This window comes from Thermobia domestica, chromosome 6 (genome assembly GCF_964235325.1).
Source record: "Thermobia domestica chromosome 6, izTheDome1.hap1.1, whole genome shotgun sequence".
NCBI lineage: Eukaryota > Metazoa > Arthropoda > Insecta > Zygentoma > Lepismatidae > Thermobia > Thermobia domestica.
Window position 1 is genome coordinate 27,181,660 of NC_137459.1, and position 21,959 is coordinate 27,203,618.

General features: G+C 38.1%; 2 protein-coding genes across 2 annotated transcripts in view; one reads left to right on the forward strand and one right to left on the reverse strand.

The window, feature by feature from the left end:
* LOC145687901 (uncharacterized) overlaps positions 1-21,959 on the forward strand; it is a 281,153-nt gene that overhangs the window by 172,412 nt on the left and 86,782 nt on the right. The window lies entirely within an intron of this gene.
* The window catches only part of LOC145687898 (A disintegrin and metalloproteinase with thrombospondin motifs 16-like), a 176,459-nt gene that overhangs the window by 39,539 nt on the left and 114,961 nt on the right, over positions 1-21,959 (reverse strand). The window contains exons 4-6 of the mRNA XM_081761441.1: positions 20,011-20,149; positions 15,209-15,405; positions 6,093-6,351 (exon numbers count right to left, since the gene is read on the reverse strand). Coding sequence (XP_081617567.1) covers positions 6,093-6,351; positions 15,209-15,405; positions 20,011-20,149 — 595 coding nt within the window. The remainder of the gene's footprint in view (positions 1-6,092; positions 6,352-15,208; positions 15,406-20,010; positions 20,150-21,959) is intronic.

Sequence of the window (21,959 nt, forward strand, 5' to 3'; positions counted from 1 at the left end):
CACCGACTCACTCTGACCTAGTACCCACTCTGCTCACTGCATTGTAGACAGAATCTTCTCAATACTGGTGAACACCACGTTTTACTTTTAACGCCTCCAATTCCCTTCATTTTTCATTTGTTGCTATTTACTTACCTGACAAGGGACGTATGCGACCCGAGACAGGTAGATATTTATGAAAATTGGTACCCTGACTAATTGTGGATCGCTAATCATCGTGGCAATGCCTTGTTTACCCGCTTACGTATAATACATATACCAAGCAATGACCGGGTGAGGCTGTGGTGAGTTATATCTCAAGAACGCCAGAAGATGGCAGAAAATAAAAAAAAATGCATGCAGGTAAGCTGATACCTACGGAAGCGGGACGCGTGACCAAGAACATGGCAGTAGCGTCACACAAATAGTGTTCCCATCCCAATACAAATTTATAGTTTCTCAGGTAGAACGTATACCATATTGTGGCATTAAAACAATTGGCATAAAACGTGAAAGAAAATAAGCAAAAGGGTGGGTTTTCATTATTGCCAAATAAGGGAAATACTAGGCTCTAAAGTTGAGAAATTATGGGGTCCGTACAGATAAATGAACAATGTACAAAAAGAAGAAGACTGCAGAAAGACCAAATGTACAGGAGAGAGTAAACTACAGCATGCACAACATCCAGTGACTAACGGGCTTGATACAGGATTCACCCAAAAATGACACATGGTAGAGTTGCCGTAGAAAGAAGTTCCATGAGACATTATGCGTAAATGTGAACAACAAGTATCCCTGTAGCGCAGCAACTTCAATGGCGTTTGTGTGCAATCTATATCTCGAACCGTTCCCGAGAGCTATAAAACAAACTGTCTTGGGGTTGCAACACTGTATAAAGTCCTACATACCTTCCAAATCACAGAAACGAAGGCGTAGTGCCTGAAAAGAGTACAGAAAAGACGTGGTGCGAAAGGTAGCAAATCTGTGACAAGAGAGTACGTCAGAATCGATTCGCAGAGAACTGTAATAGGTGTCAGTCGAGACTACGGGAAATGTATAGTTAGCATGTTAGTCAACGATGAAGATAAAACACACCGCATTCAGGTTACCAGTAATATACAGGTGCAAAATATTTTAATACAGGGTGTCGAATATACAATGCAACCCGGAGTTTGGGATAGTAGAACTTTTGAATCTGAAGTGATACACAAATAATAGTTATACCAAAATGAAGCCTTGTTCATGCATATGTTTTTAAACTAGGAAGCAACAATTGAAGTACAATAGGAACCACACAGTGTTGTCAGATGTAACCGAAGGTGTAAATCAATTTTTTTTTTTTGCAAAACATGTAAACTGACTCATAACTCATACGTATGGATGTTCTGTCGTTAATTTTTAGTTTGTTTAGTTGGAGTGGCTTGGAAACTATGGAATGGAAAAAATAATTTTTCATTTTCACCGATAACTAATCGAATGAAGGCTCTGTAAGGGGGAACTACGGAAATAGTAGTTTTCATTAACACTCTGAATTGGCAACCCTAGTGATGTTTCAGTGCATCGAAAGGTGTGTTAAGGATCTGTCTGCATTATGCAATTCCTGAAAACAATGAAAAGCCAACTTTGAAATTATCATGATACAATTTTTACTTACATGCAGTCGGCAACACTGTTATTCATTTCTATGGGGCTATTTAAAGCAAGAGGTATACAAGAACAATTCTCGAACACTTCAAGAACTGGAACAAAACATGCGCAGTGCCAATGAGAACATTAACACTTCTAATCTTCGTAAAATTGCAGCCAACCTGATGAAATGTGTGAACCAGTATTTGAATCAAAACAGGGGACACTCCCAGCTTCCGCTGTAGAGCTGGTATAGTACGCGACGAAACATAACCATTTTTTTCCCCGAAGGTCAGGATCTAAGGGTTTGCTTGTCCCTACCATAAATCCTTCATTGTAACTAGATTTCGACGTTGCCGCTTCAACTCAGGTAGAACTGTATAAAGCTCTCAGTATGGCTAATCCTATTACGGTTATTATAGTAGCATCGTACAACGTTTGTTCCGTCTGGCGTCTGTAGCTTTTACAGCGTGATTGAAGAACGTATATTTCGGTAGCTAGGCTTTGCAATCAGCCTATGTCATGTCACAATATATGAAAACTATTTTATTCTACTTTGTACAGCTTAAAACACAAATTACTTTGATGTTTATTACGTCGGGAAGTATGTAAATGTTATCGAATAGAGCAAATCTTCTTTAAATTTTACTCCCGATCCAAGCCTTTGCATTATGTTTTTTTTTTCATAAATGACGTAAAGGCAATGCTCTAAATAGAAGAGGGGGAGTATGCTTTCTTTCTTTCTTAGATCTTTCTTAGAGTATTCTTTCTTATTTAAATAGATCTTCCACTTCGGACACTGCATAAAGGAATAGCAACACAGTTTAAAAACCGAGATCTTGCTATCTTGAATATTTTGAGTATGTAGCTGATGCTTGTTGTATTGCGACATTGGGTAGGCACTGCTCCTCATGGACCGTAGCTCCAGGGAGTCAGTTTAGTATATCTCCTAGCTAACTTTCTCACTATTTCAATAAGCATTTATTATTTTATCACCAACGTCCTAGCCACACTGGAATATCACTCCCCATGAGATCAGCGAAGTCAAGCAGTCTTGGGTCTGGTCAGAGGAAAGATAGGTGTGACTATTCGTACTCACCAGAAAGCAAGCGCTGCGGCGTCCACCCAGCGTCATGAGGACGATTGGAAGCAACTTGAAAGAAAAAAGTAGCGAACTGCAGTCCAGAAAGCAAGCATTAATGGCGAGGGTAGCCGATCTGCTAACAACACATCACCCCACAGGAATAAGTGCCATAAATCCAGGCCTTCTAAGCGCTGTTGCGCCAGGAATTGAATTATCATTAAGCCTATTATTATTGCTAATAATAATAATAATAATAGCAATAGGCTTAATAAAGATTTTGCCTGTTTGTCTGCTCTGCTCGTAAGTACATTATTTCTAACTTTATGATATAGTTAGACAAGTCAATAATTGATCAGTTTCTTTCTAATGTGATTCGTCACGTTACTGGACGATAAAAACTGGACAAGCCACAAATTAGGATACTATACACAGGAAATTAATAATGATAGCTTTATTACTCAGATATTAATCTGCATACATTAATAAATAGCTGTAAGTCTGTGTTGGGATGGGAACACTGCTTGCGTGACACTACTGCTGTGTTCTTGGTCGTGTGTCCCCGTCCGGTAGGTATCAGCTTAGCTGCATACATTTTTCATTTTCTGCGTTTTTCTGGCGTTATTTGGGTATAACTCGGCACAGCCTCACCCGGTCACTGCTTGGTATGTGTATTATACGTAAGCGAGTAAACAAGGCACTTCCGCACTGACTGAATATCACCACGATGATTATGGATCCACGATTAGTCAGGGTACCCATTTTCATAAATATCTAGCTGTCACGTTTCGCATGCGTCCCTTGTGAGATGAGTATATTTAAGTGAGAAAGAACTTCAGTCACTTTTGGATATTGCTATTTGTAATTGTAATAATAGCAATAGGACTTATACTACTATTTGGCTTTCGAGACACACAGCCTGTGATTTTTAGAGGGTAAAAAATACATTTTTGAATCACTGTAATACATAAATTATTATGTAAAAATTGAGTGTAGCAATGTGTGCCTGATCATCACGGCCAAATTGCAAGGTCAAATGAAATGACTTTTGGTATATAGTTAGGTCTTAATCCAAACTGGGATGTTATATCGCTTTCGTTATAATACATATCCTAAGGGGGTAGTGGGGATCCGAACTTTTGCGAAAAAAATGAGTATCTCGCAAGCCGTTAAACTAAACGAACCGAAATTCATTATAATTAACTCTTAATTAAAAGTAAACAGAACATGTCCTAGCATTTTCAAAAATCCTCCTTTATGGGGCGTGAGGCACTTTAGAAAAATTGTAATGGGTTGAATTCTAAAAATAATCGAAAGCGATCGATATTAGTTGAGAAACTATTATTAATTGAGAAACAAAAAATACAGTGTTTCGCTTCATATATCCATTGCTTTTTACTATAATAATTGCTGAAACTTATTTTTATTATATGGAGCACTCACAACAGAGGGCAATCAACCCATAAGGTTGTGAGAAAAATAGACCTAAAATTTGTACTGTAAGCTTAATTATACGGAAATTTTAAGTTTGGACTGTACGCATAATTATATGAAAAATTTTACATTTTTCGTTTTCCTTTACCTTGGTCTACTTACCTTGATTTGGGACTTTTAAATTTCATCTTTTATTCCACTGAACAGTATCGATAACTCAACAAGGAAATAATTATACCATGATAATTTAATTGAAATTCATCGTAATTTGGACCATGACAAACACTTTACCATTTTATATCGTAAAGGTCAGACCTACCGTTATTGTAAGGCCTGGCACACACGTTCCGGTATACCGGTGAGGCTTATCTGTACAGGTGACCTGCACAGGTAAACCGGAGCGTGTGTGCAGCCGATGCAAGCCAAACAGCACAGGCGTAGCTACCTGTGCAGGCGAGCGGAGAAGAATCGAAATTCCCTACTACCTGCGCAGATAAGTAGACCTGAGCTTGTGTGTGAGCCACTCCGGCACACCTGTACAGTGGTTAGGTGAGTTGTGGCTAATTCCTTTAATAGGGAGTGTCGATTGTCGTCTTCTTGTCTGCTCGCCATTACTCGACTGAGTTAAAATCTTCGGTTTCACCGTTGTGTGTGTGTATGATCTAGCCTGCACAGGTATACTTTTCCGCCATACCGATGAAGTTTATCTCACAGGTAAATCGTAACATGTGTGCTGGGCCTAACAGAGCGGTGCTTGAGCGATTTATCGTAGAAATTCAAACTCCGATTACTTAGAATTTCAGTCTGGTTTTGTTACAGGTGTAAACTCTCTAGTCAGTGGAGAGGAGAGCGTGGATCATAGGTCAGAGTTGATGTCGATGGCTTTGAAGGTAATGGGTCAGAGTGGGTGGTGAGTCATGCTGGGTCGTGGGTCGGAGTGGGTCATGGTGGGTGGTGGGTCAAAGTGGGTCGCGATGGGTGGTGGGTCGTCGGTCAAGTTTTCATTGACCCACGCCATCTCTGGCCAGCACATATAACGATCTTTAATTCTTAGACATTGAGTTATTTCCCCATCAAGTTTCGATTAAATTTGATCAGTAGCTACTGAAAAATAAAGTAGGCCTATCACACTCATACATACATCTGGAGTGAAGCTATAAGCCCTCGTATTCTTACGTCGGGAGTTAATAATGTTAACAAACTTCTATGTAATACTCTTTTGTTGAACGGAAAATGATATAACAATAAATAATATTGGACTCTTTAACTCTCATAGGAGAGATCCTAATCTAGTGGTTACACCGCTGGACTCACGTCCCACCCACTTGCACCCAGTGTCATGAGGCAAACTGGGAAGTCACGTGAAAACAAGACGTTACGGCCACTGGGTCTAGAAAGCTAGTGACCACGTGCTCGCCGTTAGGCTGGACATAGTTCAGCCGGTCGCTGATGGATGGCGCTGGAGCAGGCTTAGGACTACAAATTGGAGCGTTGCGCCAAGTGGTTCGTTCAGTTCGTTCGTTCATTAACTCTCCTACTATCTCTAAGAGAAAGTAAAAAGTAAATCTGAACCCTACTGACGATTATTTTCATCTTCGGCCTGTCTTGTAAAGACTCAAGTTTTTTTTTTTTTTTTTTTTTTTTTTTTTTTTTTTTTTTTTACCGTATATGTTATACTTGGCTTCAGAGTTCTTGGGTGAAGATAACAAATGAAGAAGATTTATTGGTCCTTATTCAGAGTCGTTATTATGTATGGTTAGCGTCATGTTAAGGGCTTGGCTAACGGTTGAATTACGAGGTAGTCAAACTTTTACTATGACGCACGATTCTGTAAAAAAAGATGGTATTTAATTCACTAGTACAGATGTCTAATTAGGTTAAAGTAATTGGATCTTAACATAATAAAAAGCAAGCAATAGATCATATGTCTTCTTGAGCAAGTGTGAAAGTAGTACACCCCTTGAAAACTTACCGCTTGTTGTTTTATCTCCAGTTTGTGCCATGTGAAGATCCCAACCTGTAAGCATTATGGCGTGATCCCAATGTGTTGAACTGTCAATATCATTTCTTCTTTTGTTTTCCCACTGCCATTGGCAGAAGCTGTCCAAATATGGACGAATATTTCCTTCCATTGGATGTGGGCCATCAGTGCGAGATGTTACGATCTCAAGCTTGACTAGTGCAAGGTGAATTTTGGCTCCCAAAGAAGGGTGATTAAGGATGGCTTGCACCTGAAACAAGTGGAGACACGCACATTGAGTCATGTAAATGATTATCGTTAAGTAGGCAACCATAAACATGCAATGAAATACAGTAGGAAGTCGAAAATCCAAACTAATTGGGACTACAAGCAGTTCGGATTTTGAAATTATTCGGATTTTCGAAAATGACCAAGAAAATGCCATTTAGACTTAAATATACTGTACGATATGCTCTTTTATCGATACAGTGATTATACAGTACATACAGTAATCACAATGCCGTACGTAAGGCTACTTACATTTAATGTTTCTGAAGAACCTGCTCGTACACTAAATTACACTGTTCTTGTAACTCATATTTAAAACTTAACTTGTTCAGTAAGGGACACTTCTGGATGGTACACCCATATCGAAATTTACCGCAAAAGTATACCATCCAGAAGTGTCCCTTACTCTACAAACTTAAGGGAAAATAAAAATATGTATAACAAACAATTACACATGAATGAGCTTGTAAAAACACTGACTTCACACAACGCCGACGGACAACCCTATGTATTGTTTGTTTATCGCTAGCGCTAAGACAAAATGTAAAAAGCTTCTAGGAACCGCGTTCGGATTTTTGACCTTCGGATTATCGACGTCTTACTGTATACATCAATTTAAAGTTTATGCAAAATGCACGTTAGGTTATAGAAGTTACCTAATTTTACAACAACGGGTGACACTTTACAAAATGTGACGAAAGTGAAATACAAATAAGCCTCTTCGAATGTCCATTCATGGTTGACCCAGTCTAGCTTACTGAAAGGTCCACATTTGACTATTTAATCAATATCTCAATCGTAGAGTACCATTTTTCTGTCCATTCTCGTTGTGAAACTGTTCAGAATTACGCAGATGGAGGGTTGAAGTTGTCGAACGCGTAGTGAAACTTGTCAGTGCTAAAATTCAAATTTATACCCCAAAAATTCTGTTTTTCTCTTTCATAAATGTATGTACTGAGTGCATTTTAGAAGAAAAAGAGTGCAATTCATTTACATCAACATTGTGAAAAAAGGTGACATAACACCGACAAAAGCCAGTAAATTCGAATATTTAAGTAAGTGTGGCAAAACTAATGCTGAAATTGCGTGGATTATGAACGTGCATAAAACTACAGTAGGTAGATGGCTGGCTCATATCCGGGAAGCGGTGTGGATAAGAAATGGAAGAATTGATAGATGTGGTTGAAAAGCAAAATCCTCTCCTGGACAGAACGATACATTGAGACTCTTGTCTTGCAGACAGATTATAGTCATTACAAGATCTTGCAACGAGTTGGCGGGGAGCATCTGGTGTCAATATCCACGTACAGTGAGAAACAGATAGAAATCCATGGATTTGAGTTTACACGGGACTGTCAAAAAGACATGTCTTACACGAAAATAACGTACAATGCATGTGCAGTGTGACAAGGCTCAGAAGGATTGAACTTGTAAATAATAGCGGAAATTACTGTTCGGTGGTGAGACAAAAATCAACAATTCACGTGTCAGGACGTACCGCATGTCTCGTGAAGTACTTAGTATACTTAAAACCTCTAGATTCCTCACAAGTGTCACGATTTGAATATGTTTTTCCTCCACTGAGTTAAGTAGAATTCATATTTGTCATGGAGTTGTTAATGAACAAATGTTCAAAATTATTCTTCAAACTAAAATGATACCTCCGAGAAGAGATTTATTCAACGGTGGATACATTACTTTTCAAGACAATTCTGCCATTTACCACCTGCCAGAGCTACAAAAGATTACATTCTTTCCTTACGGCATGATACATTACTTTCTTGGTTCGGAAATTCGCCTGGCTTAAACCATGTTGAAAATGTATGGCGTGATTTTAAGGTTATGGTTCGTGCAAGGACGCCTACAACAATAAATCAGTTAAATAAAACAATAAATGACGTCTGGCAACATTGCATTCAAGTAGAAACATGTTAATCTTAGTGAACTCCTTGCCAAAACGGTGCAATGTAGTTGTCAAATCGCGTTGATAGCCAATTAAGTATTAGCTCAAGTCAAAGTCATTTTTGTACAAACCTAATTTTAACTTCCATTAACAATGACTGTCACATTTTGTAAAGTATCTCTTACTGTTGTAGGTATTAAATAACTTAGGCAACTTAATTTGCCTTCTGCGGGGAAAAAGAAACTTAAAGTGACGTATACGCATAAAATTAAATGGAGTTGCTTTAACTTTTCCAACCTATATATACAGGGTGTTAATGAACTAGACCGACAAACTGAAACAGATAATTCTTCATATCAAAAATAGGAGGGGGGAAAATCATATGCACCCATGGTCAAAAGTGCATAGTTTTGGGGCGTTTACACTTAGTCGATTTAGTCGCACGACTAAATCGACTCGCTGCATTTGCCACTAAATCGAAGCAACTAGGCCGAATCAGATTGATGAATGTGTTCAATTATTTCAACCACAGAAAATATAACGTCTTTTAATTCAGTTGCCAGTCGATTAGTCGCCTTCGATCAACAAGCGATTAAGTTGAAGTCCCGTTTACACGGTCGATTAAGTTGAAAGTGACGTCAATTCAACTGAATCGAACGCAAATCGACTAAGTGTAAACGCCCCATTTCAGAGCTAGGACTGTCCAAACCGGTGGGAAAATGAACTTTGAGGGCGAATATTTCCAAAACTATTACACATTAATGCTGAGGCAGCATGTTTTCGTTTTAGATTTGTAATCTGCTCCATGCAAAAATACATGATTCTGAATCGTTCATTGTCGGCGCAAGGGAGTCCTCCACAGGAAGTGGGGGGTCCCGGATATTCCATTAGGACAGATGAGTCCGATTCATAACATATGGAACGAATTCCCACCAACTAACAAAAAATCGTTGACAGACCATCATTATTTTAAACAAAATCAACATGGCGAAGGATTTCGGCGTGTTGTGCATGGTTGCATAACTAGACTGGGGACTGAAATTAGTTGATAAATAAAAATTAAATAAAATCATTACATTCATGACCCACAATCTTGACCTGTGTGTCAAAGGAGACAAACATTATTAATACGTAATGATTTTGGAAGAATTGATCCAATGAGAATTTGCGAGAAAATCTGAGTATCTCCGAAAAAAAAAAAAAAAACGAAAATGAGAACAATAGATACAATGTTCTTTATCACAAACTCACTTACTCGTAGATCTAAAGTAGGGCCCCTTGCTATATAGGTGCACACTACCAGTGAGTTACCATGTACTCCTTTCCCCCTCGAGACCCGGGTTCGATTCCCGGCGGGAACTCATGTGGTTCCGATTCCACGTTAGTCAGTAGGTCCATGTCTCATATAGCCTCGTTGCTGAAAGGGATGTTAAACTCAAAATCAACTCAACCCTCCCCCCCACGTAGCAAACAACAAATTGTTGACAACGTATGGGAGCTGATAATATTTAAATGCAAGAGTTGATAACTTATCCTCTCAGATTTGTTTGAAACGAATTAACATGACAGTGTTGCCTCTTAGGCTAAAGGAGGCGGGTGATTCAAGAAATATGAAAAGAGTTGAGGCGGCGCATGGTATTCATCCGTTGTGGCTAATGTGAGCACACCACTAAACAACGAGTTTTCAAATTACTTACAATTTTTTTTTTTTTTGTTGGCAGTCCCTGTGATCATCTCATATATTCATACATCAAAGAGGGAAGGTGAAGGTGAAGGGAGGGGGATTAATTTCAGCGTAGAATCTGATATTGTTCCCCGACATGTTAGTATGCTCCTGATCCGTTCAGTAACTCTTTCACCATTATGTCTGCCTGACAATATCATGTGTTCTATTTTCCTATTAATACCTACAACGTGACCCACAAGACCAAGAATCTTTCCAGGTTGGTCATAGCAATGAACAGATGTCCTTCCAGAAGTGTCCATGGGTTTCCTCGTGGTTCTCCCATTGTCTAGCATATTTTCATTCCCTCAACATATTTTTCATTCCCTCGACATATTTTCGTATTTTTTTAATCATCCGCTTCATTTGGCCTAAGAGACAACACTGAGGAATGTTAATTTGTTTCAAACAAATTTTAGAGGATAAGTTACCAAATCTTGCTTCTCTGTGTCACCAGCTCCCATACGTTGTCAACAATCTCGCTACGTGGGAGGGGGAAAAGGGGTACATGATAACGCAGTGGTAGTGTGCATCTATATGGTACGGAGTCCTACTTTAGATCTACGACCAAGTGAGTTTGTGATGAAGAACATTGTATCTATTGTTCTCATTTTCGTTTTTTTTTTTTCAGAGATACTCAGATTTTCTCGCAAATTCTCATTAGATAAATTCTTCCAAAATCATTACGTATTATTAATGTTGGTGTCCTTTGACACACAGGTCATGATTGTGGGTCATGAATGTGATAATTTTATTTAATTTTTATTTATCTACTAATTTCAGTCCCTAGTCTAGTTATGCAACCACGCACAACACACCAAAATCCTTCGCCATGTTGATTTTGTTTAAAATATTGATGGCTTGTGAACGACTTTTTGTTAGCTGGTGGGATGTTGTTCCATCTGTTGTGAATCGGACTCATCTGTCCTAATGGAGTATCCGGGACCCCATTTTCTGTGGGGGACTCCCTTGCGCCGCCACTAAACGATTCAGAGTCATGCATTTTTGCATAGAGCAGATTACAAGTCTAAGACAAAAACATACCGCCTCAGCTGAATGTGTAACAGTTTTGGGAATATTCGCTCTCAAAGTTCATTTTCCCACGGATTTAGACAGTCCTAGTTCTGAAACTATGCTCTTTTGACCACGGATCCATATGATTTGTCTTTCCTTATTTTGATGTGAGGAATCACCTGTTTCAGTTTGTCGGTCTAGTTCATTAACAAGGTGGTACAAGATTAAAGCTACAATCTTTGGGAGGTGGTTCTTAGCACCAAAGTTAGACATGAAGACCCAATCAACATGGGTCCAAATCCACTTGGTTTAGATGCTAGACGTTTGCGATAATCTTGCGAGAGATGTTGAGAGCGTAGAAACCAGATGACCTATTAAGGGTGATCAAACACCAATTAGAGAAAATCAGATTCATAGCGTTATAATTGTGGACGAAGGAACATTGAGGAAGAAGATTATCGAAAGGATGTGATAATACCGTGGGATCCGGCAACTTGTAGCTCTTATGCTCTAAGGGAGATTTAAGCTTGTCTTATAACGCTCAGGTGCTTATGTTATAGTAGGTACTTACTAGGGAGGCTCCCTCAACCAGTAGGTATATAACATAAGCATTGTGGTGGTTCTAATATGGTGGTTCGGACACTAGAGCCGTTTAGTCTCATGAGTTTAACCCATTATCTTCCATTTATGGAGGGTTTAAGTCCGGTATGGCTGTTTAATCTAATCGTATCTGCGTGGCAAAAGCAGAAATCTAGCAATTAGCAAATTCCTGGTGATAACAGGACCAGCCATAAGTGATAAGGCAGGCCCAAAAAGTATGATGGCTACTCATCCCATAAGGGGTAAATCGGAGTGTGGTATTCACTCATGCTATCTATAAAAAGGTTGTAAAGAAGTTCCCTTTATTTTCTAGCGTAAAGATGAGTCAAGATAAGGCTTGCTGTCACAATTACAACGCAGCCGGTATGAAGTTGTTGTCGGCATGGTATCTCCAATCCGGTATAATATGGTACATAACAATTTCCTAGAATTATTATGTGATACATTCCGATTTGTGTTACTCAAATCTGGAACTCACTCCAAACGTTGTCCGAATTTTGATGGCTTGATACATGTAACTTCTTTCAAGGAATTGTATTCTTAATACTGTAAGTAGTAATGGAAATACTGTATTACATGCATATGTTAAAGTAATGAAATTAAGCCAAAATTACTCATTTCCTATTCCTGGTCCTAATTTTATCAATCTAACCCGTCACGCGCTTTTACACAACAAAAAATGACGTGTTTAAACAACACAAAATGACTAGCACTTTAGCGTGTTACTTGTGTGTCAATTCGACACCAAGATATTTTTTTTGCCGTTTACCCGGTTAAAGGGTTTCGCCCTTTCTTTGGGGGAGTGATTCATAAACATTTTGGACTCCATAACATTATAGTAGGTCTATGAGATTTTTCTTTATTCATTAAGAATTAAATAATTTATACATACATACAATACTGATAATGATTAATCAAGGGAACGATAACTAAACAATAACAATAATAACAAAAGTAATAGGTGCACAAAACGAATACATAAGGTGATAGGTGCACACTGAGTATATAAGCGAAAAGTAGAACAATATTATATATATGCATATAGGCATAAAAGGGAAAAGGCTAGTAACGAAGTAGAAAACATAATATATTAACTGAAAGGACGATATGATGAAATGATAATGAATGAATTGCACTAGACGCCACACCACGAGGTTTTGTTAGTGGACAGATGCAGTTATCTTCTGTTCCTGGGGTCACTCAGGAACTGATGAAGACAGGGGAGGCCCATATTAGTTGGTAATCACTGTACGTGTGATGGATAAACATGAGGTGATAGATGACGTGGATGATATATGGCAAAGATCTCGGGGTCTCTAGTGGCAGGGTCCAATTGGAGGTGATATAGTGTCATATAGTGTTGCAACGGAGAGTCGATGTATCGTGGTGGTGCATCGTTGTCTCTATCGTAGCGTATAATGTCCTGTAGCATTTCATGGTGTAACTCATACCGAGTAGTAATATATCGGATTCGAAGCTGCTCCAAGTGTGGAATTAAGGACGGAAAATCGATAAGATCGTACAGGAGCCTAGTTTTACTTGGTAACCTGATTCTATACGCTAACCGTAAAGCATGTCTCTCCATGATACACAATTTTTGATAATATTTATCAGATGCAGAGACCCAGGCCGTGTGACCATAGGTTAAGGTACTTCGCATGAAAGTTTTGTAGGTATGTAGTATCATAGAGGGTTGTAAGTCCCAGCTTGTACCAACTATCCTTTTAAGAAAATTGAGTCGATTTTGAGCCTGGGTGACAACCTTCTTAAGATGAGGAATCCAAGATAGTTTACTGTCAAAGACGATGCCAAGGTAAGTCAGAGTCGAATGAACCGGAACTGACTATGCTCAACATGAAGGCGTAGTAAAGTCGGGTTACGGTACACTCTGGAGCGTCGTCCTGGTGGTAAAAATACAAGTGATTGTTTCTTTGCAGAGTTAATACTCAGTCTCCATATGTTACACCAGTCGACAAATCGATCAATAGCAGGTTGCATAAGGCGATTAATTTGCTGAATAGTACGGGCTGTTGAAAGAAAAGCTGTGTCGTCAGCAAACTGATAAATTTGGATGTTGGCTGATAATCTGAGATCGGCAACGTATAAGAGATAGAGGAGAGGCGACAAAGACGAACCTTGAGGAACTCCAGAGTGTAAGAAGATTGGATGAGAAAGAGTGCTGTTTATGGATATGTATGCCAGACGTCCTGTTAAGAAGGAATTGACCAAGCGTATGTAGGGAGTAGGTAATATATATTGATGTAGTTTATAAATAAGTCCAGGATACCATACTTTATCAAACGCTTTCTCGAGATCAAACGTGACTAAACAAGAAGGAAAATCACAGTTATATTGGTTATAAACGGCCGTGGTAAGACGTAATAGCTGATCTATAGTACTAAAATGAGGCCGGAAACCAGCTTGATGGATAGGCAGAAGATTGTGACTTCGGATATGGTCATGAAGTCAGCAAACAAGAATCCGTTCCAAGATTTTACAGAGGCGGCTAGTTAAATGAATTGGTCTATACGACTGAACATCCGATGGGGGTTTCTTTGGCTTGGGAAATAAAAGAACCTTCGAGTATTTCCAATCAAGTGGAAAGAAACCAGTACGGAGGATGAAAGTATATAGTTGGCTGAGGAAGAGAAGAAAGGAAGGAGGCGCATGTTTGATGAGTACATACGTGATGCGATCAAAGCCAGGTGCAGTATTGCGTTTCTTTTGTAGACTTGTAGTGATATCGTCTGGTGTGATAGGCTGCGTAAGTGGATTATTTGGTTCAAGAAGATGATTATCTGACGGTTGTAAGTGAGCTGAGATCGGATCAGTGTGGCGGTTGATGATTGTTTGAAGTCGTTGTGGCGTGTGCCACCCAGGCAACGGAGTAAAGATACCTTGAAAAAAGAGGGCGAAGATATTTGAATTATCTAATAGACACCAAGACATCGCCTTCAGAGCATATCAAAAATACCTTGTTACTGGCTGTGAGTATTTTCGTAGTTTTTTGCTGTTTGGTATGAGTAAAGCTTTGCGAAATATATTTCGCATTTATGGTAAGTGACTAATAACATTCTATGTTTTCTGTAATCGGTCACAATAATATTGTTGTAAATCTGTGAATCATCTGACAACAGTTACACAGATAGCAGTGCTTCCATCTATTTTCTTTATTTGTTATTCTTGTGTCTTAGCACATATGAACAGAAGATGGCAGAACTGTTGCTTATGTAACTGTTGTCAGACGATTCACAGGTTTATAACAATATTATTGTGACCGATTACAGAAAACATAATATTATTCGTCACTTGGCATAAGTGCTAAATATATTTCGCAAAGCTTTGCTCATATTAAACTATAAATACCAATGCAAATTTTCTCAGGTAGTAACGAGTTATTTCTGATATGCCGGGAAGGCAATATTCTTGCTGCTGAATTAACACACAAGTAACACGCTAAAGTGGTAGTCATTTTGTGTTGTTTCAACACCTCATTTTTTACAGCGTAGTTTCCAGTTTTTTTTACAATTTAAAGGGACAATAAACTTGCGAATATGACGAAATATCACCAGATGTGAACCATATTAATATTATACTTACCCCGTTCATGATTGCAAGAACTACTTCACAAATTTTGACTGTGATATTGGAATTGGGATATCTTCTTTCGACGTATCTGAACATCTCATAGTCTGTGAACACCGCCAATTCCATGGTGGGCTCTGCCACTGATCGACGAACTCGACGTCGTTGTTTATCATGTCTCAGCAACACTTTCTCTCTTATTACATCCGTAGCTGCAATATGTATTAAAAATATCAATAATAATAATAATAATAATAATAATAATAATAATAATAATAATAATAATAATAATAATAATAATAATAATAATAATAATAATAATAATAAACAAATAAGCTACAATGAAATATTGCTGTACGCCTTCAGGTGTTTATCATATTGTAAAATCCTGCATGGTTGTGTTCACAAACACCAACCATGTGCGTCTTACTATGGATTACTATGGCTGAAGACGACAGAGACACCATTGATCACATGACTACATGAGAACAGCAGCGCCACCGCCTCACCTAGAGCACCTATATAACCGAGAGGATTCCAAGAAAAGACATCAGTCTGCGGCTGGTCATCCTTCCTTTAGCTTGCTCTGGAGCTCTGGAAGATACCTAACTCAAAGCCTCTAGTTTGCTTGAAACTCTAGGCTTTCTCTCATCGCTCTTAGCTTGCTCGGAGCTCTGTTGGACATCCTAATCTCAGTCACCCAGCTTACTCGGAGCTCTGTTGCTCTTAACCCTCTCACTACTTGTACGGATCATTGGAGATTCTGAAATCCACTCCACGTAGCTTGCTTCGGAGCTCTGTGGAGATCTTGCCCTAGGTTGCTCGGGCCTTGGATCATCTCTCTTTACCCAGTATTAGAGAATTGACATTATAGTAATATATTTGTAATATACTGTTTATACTGGATTTTGTAATAAAAACCCGGTAGTGGAAAAACGAATCCAGACTGTGATTTGCTCTACCTATGCTCTACCAACAATTGCACAAGCAGAACTTTACAATATGAACAGATTAACACTTTCGTGGCCGGATTACTTTAATATCTATTTCAATGATTAAGATAGTTTTGGTCTGTCTCTTTGCTATACAACTGGTACCCAGAAGTTTCACAGGATTGCATAGCGCCATAGATTATGTATGAGTTATAAACTACACAACACAAAAAAAATTTAAATCTTAGTTGTGATGCTTATTTCAAATACGCAAGAAATAACATCTCAATAGACATTGTCTAACACATGCAAATATAATTAATTTTCGTTTGTTTTTTTTTTGGGGGGGGGGACTATCACTACATGACTGTTTTAATCTTTTAATCATTTAACGATCATTATAATATTAACCACAACAAAAGAAAATACCACAACCATTATATGAGAAGACAAATTTTTGTTTTATTTGAAGCCTTTTATAGGAGATAGCAGTGACGAGCATATGTAGGAAAGGTATTGGTGCATTGCTATTTTCCTCAGTTACTTCCCAAATGTGTAGGAATGTTTGCTCATAACGTCGAAAGGGTTGATGAAATATCATGTAAGAATAGAGGATTTAAATTTATCCATATGCACACTAGCCACTTAATGAATAAAGAATAGCATATGAATAACAAAACGATATATTTTTTTAATTACTATTCACCCATCACTACGAAAACAGATAGTAAATATATTATTACAATTTATTGGTCATCCACAGTATCACATTTGAAAACCAGTTAAAAGGCCAAGACTAGTTAGTTTGCTATTCTTATTATGCATAGTATATTAAATGCTTAGGGCTATATGCGAAGAATGTTCGACTCAAACCGGAGTTTAGTGGTAGAGAGTTCACCTCCGGTGCTTGGGGGTCCCTGGTTCAATCCCAGCTCGCGCCGTGTGGACTTTGTGGTGGACAAACACCGTGTGCGTGGGTTTTCCCGGTGTTCTCCCGTTTCCTCCCACTTTCTTCATTCCACCATTTCATTCATCTCTCATTATCACCGTCTCCTTTAGCCTAACCGGCATAACCGTGGGATGTAAAACTTAAAGATTTCATTTCATTTTTAAACCGGAGTTTCTAATTTTAAGAGTATAAGAAGGGATATTAGCGTGGCAGTATTACATGCAGTAGGAAGTAGCAAGTGGCGCATATATCGCAGGCCCCACAACATGTGATTTGAATTTAATTTGAGTTTAACGTCCCTTTCAGTAACGAGGCTATATAAGACGGGACTTACTGTTTAAAAATGAACCCGAACCATATGAGCTCCCGCCAGGAATCGAACCCGGATCTCCCACGCCAAATGCGCGTAAGCTAATCGCTTAGCCATGAATGAGCTTACCCACAGCATTTATTTCGAGATTACACGTCTTATGTGTACCAATTTTAGGAAATGGTTCAAGATATTCCAGAGTTATTCTTGAATATACATATGTATTAGATATGTAGCTATAAAATGTCCCCCCTTAAAATAAAAATTTTCAAGAGCATTGAGACACAAAGCCTGTCTATCTTTAATGAGGAGTTAATATGCTGAGTTTCATGTTAATAGTTTGAGGGGTTCGTAAGATACAAAATTTTTAACATGAACTGTGACCCCCGCTCTCTCTTAGAATACGCATTTTAATTACAGTAACATGATAAAACACTATTTCATGGTTGGTGATAACTATATATCAGAAATCATCTCAATTACTTAGCCGTTTTCCCGTGACTGGATTACAAATAAGATTACTGCCATTTTTGTATAGTAGTAGATTATGGTCCATCTTTGTACAGTCCAACTAAAACAAGTCTTAGTTAAAAATACACACACACACATACACGTATATATATATATATATATATATATATATATATATATATATATATATATATATATATATATATATATATATACGATCATAACAATGGAATATTGTGTCGTTAACTGACTTCGGTCGCTGTTCTAAATTTGATGATAGTGTGACGTCGGAAAATGAGTAAAATTAACATTAAAAAATAGGATACGGTCTGTACGGTCCATCTCCGTACAGTCCAAGTCAAATTATTGTAACTTATGTTTAATAACATACAAATACAGGATGTTTCAAAATGAATGTCAAATGAAAGAGCAACTCAAACAGTTTTGCGCGCACGCATGTGCATGCACTGTTTTCTGTGTCTGCCGTTAGAGAGCGCTATTAGCAAAACAACTAGTAAGCAGTAAGCTTTTCGTGATTTACATCTTGTAAAGACTGACTCTCGCTGTGCTAAGTTTCATCATTATATGACGGCGGGAAATGAGTTAAATGAAGGCTGGAAGATTTGATCTCTCGGTCGGAAAGAGGGATTGCCGTCGTCGACAGCGGCGGGCCACTCGAGGCAGCTGGCACCCGTCCGCAGCGGCAAGACGATCTACTTGTTCAAAGTTGCCGGCCTTTTGCCGAGGCGGCAAGCGGTCGAAAATCGCAAAATAAAATGCTCTTTGCAGACTTTTGGCCGACCGTCAGAGTCGGCAAAACAGTCGGAAAGGCCTCTCCGACCCTCTGACGACTCCTTGTGCCGGCCTCTTTTCGACGGCGGCGCCTGCGCATTTAATACTCATTTCCGGCTGTTTACTGACTGCTCGGCAAGGCAACTATTCATCGCGGTCGAAAATCGCGCGGAAAGACGCCGGTGTCCGGCGCCGGCAATCCGACCGCGGGATCTGGTTGGCATGGGCAAATTGTCCTACTGTAGGCGGCAGGATCCTGATGGGGTTGTTAGTTAAAGAAAAGCATGTAATAATAAACGCAGTTAGGACTTCTTGAAATGTGTTCTTTTATTGTATAACTCTAAAGCTTAGGTTTGACTTGAGCACCTCTTGTGCTGGAACTTCAAGGACGTTTTGAGAACAATAACGTAGTAAACCATGAGAATATGTAACTACGAGGGTGATTCAGAAAGTAATGCGTCCAAGCCCACTACTTGGCCAATAGTATTGCAAATATCGCGAAACTGTTTATCATTAATGCACTGATGTTTAAGCTATAGAATGCTACTTGTGTCACCTTCCTATCTCTTCTCGTTCCAGAGTAATGGAGCAATCCATGGCAACCAGTGATAACGTCCAGTTGAAACAGCGAGCTGTCATTGAACTTCTGACTGTGAAAAGTTTGCGCGCAGGAACAATCATCGCCGACGACGAGTCTTGGATACACCATTACGACCCGGAAACGAAGCGTCAGTCAATGGAATACCGCCACACGTCCTCTCCTCCGCCAAAAAAAAATCAAAGTTGTCCCATCTGCTGGCGAAGTTTTGTTGACATTCTGCCTCATCCTGCCTATAGTCCGGATCTTGAGCCCTGTGACATTTGTCTCTTTTCCAAACTTAAATATCACATCAAGGGAAAATGCTACAGTTGTGATGCGGAGGTGGAAGAAGCAGCAGTTCGACAATGGTGTCGCCAGCCAGGGACGTACGCAGGGGGTGGGTCCTGGGGATCCGGACCCCTCCTGAAATGTCTACTTTTGTGTACATTTAGCCTAATTTTAGGGACAATTTTAGGAATTTTAATATAAAATATCCTCAGATTGAGTTTGGACCCCTCCCGCAATAAATTCCTGCGTACGCTACTGTCGCCAGCACCACAACAATTCTTCGCCGATGGCTTGAAAAACCTTGTTTCGTGTTGGTGCAAATGTGTTACCTGTAATGGGAACTACGTTGAAAAATGATGCCACCATTTGTTGCTGACATTGGAAGCTTTCCATGATACCTTTATCGGTGCTATCTGTCAAACACTAATAAAGGTATCACTTTGGTTGCATTACTTTCTGAATCACCCTCTTACATTATTTTAATCATTGACGTACCAAAATTAGGGACCTCTTCTTTGTAGAGAATATGTGAGTAATTGTGCGATAGGTGGTTGGGTGTTCCATGTTTATTCACAATCCATTCATCCACAGGATGGAGGTGCAGAAGACTCTCTGGAGTCATAACAGTGCCCATCTAGAATGAGAAGAAAAGGTTAATTTTCAAACTATTTATGTTATAATAATAATAATAATAATAATAATAATAATAATAATAATAATAATAATAATAATAATAATAATAATAATAATAATAATGTTCATTTTAAACTACTGTCTGCAACACATTATCACTTCATTTAGGTACCAATGTAAAAAGGTTTGTAAAATAAAATTCGTAATTTCAACAGAAGACGTGCTTTTCCTTCCACTATTTTCCTGAAATGTTCGTCTGTTGATTGTTGGTTTGCTCTCAGAACAAAATAAGTGATGTGAGACTTTTGGTTTAGATCCCACAAATATTAGTACTACTGGTTATCTTCGTCGTTTCTTCAAATGTTTCACTTCCAAAAAGAGAGAGTCTAATTTATCCCAATTTGTTCAGTATAGCCATTTAAACAGGAGGAACGAATATTTGCAATACTGTGCAGTACTCCACAAAGACATCCAGCATTTGCTATATTGTAAAATAATTTAAAGCTATCACAATTAGAATTTATTAAGCTATTTAAATCATTGTTAAAATCGAATCATTTTAAATCTAATTTAATTCATTAATTCTGCTTCATAAAACATTTGACTATAAATATACATTATCAAACAAATATTTATAAAATCATATGTTCACTTCGTTGTTGTGTCAATTAGCCAATAAACAAACAAACAAAGAAAACTAATATTCCTTTCCCATCAGGCCACATTCCTTTAAATTGCATAAGCCTTCTAGTTAAATAATTTGCAACATCAATAGCCTTTCTTAACGAAACTATTAAAAAAGTTCTCAAGTAAGTAGTCTTGTTGTATATCACCGTATCTTTTGTACTCGATTGATTGTAGCTCTTTTGTATAACTGAATGTATTTCCTTGACAAGGGTTTGGTGGTAGAGCAGCAATATACTAAACCTCGCCCGTTGGAATAAAGCCTTTTCCAATTCAATCCAATTCAATAAATCAAGTCAAATGCACAAAATAAATAAATAGATAAATAAATAAATAACTCTCAATTAAAAAAAAAACAAGCTGTCTCCAGACCATTATCAAACCTTAAATTGATAAAAGTTCATCACAACTAAACTAGGCCATTAAAAACAGCATCTAATAATTATTATCTTGCTACTCCACTAATCTATCCATCGAGTCTGGCAAATTTAACAAAATAAATATCCAGTCGTCAACTTCATTTAGTTTCTTCAATTGCCAGCCAAAAAGTGAAACACTTACTTCAAAAAAGGCTACTCATCATTCATCACAGCTAGAATATCAACAAAAACTAATAATAACTAAAACGAGTGCATATTCCAGTCCTTTAATTTATATCCATTCTTTCTCTCCCTTTTTTACCTTCTACCTAATCTAGTCACTATTTTATCAATTTAAGATGGTTAAGCTTCATTTATACACTTAAAACGTAACTTTTTATTATTACAGTTGCATATAAATTATCACTTCTCATCCCCATCTACATTTTCTTATTTAAAATTTTATAATAATTTATTAATAAATTACAAAATAACATCTAAACAAATAAAACTGACAACCTGCATCTGCACATGGGAGAGATTTTAACTAGGATTCAATTTCTATTTTTTTTAAAGATAGACCAGAATCTGCACAATACTTCACAATTTATCTGGTGAATGATATGTCAGCTTTTAAATAAACCATTCCGTCAAAGGACGTCTTAATTCAAACAAGATTTCTTGACCACAATTATAGAAATAGTTCTTATCGTTTTTATCCCAAAGCACATCACAAATGCCAAGCTTGAAGTTTTGTTATAGTTAACA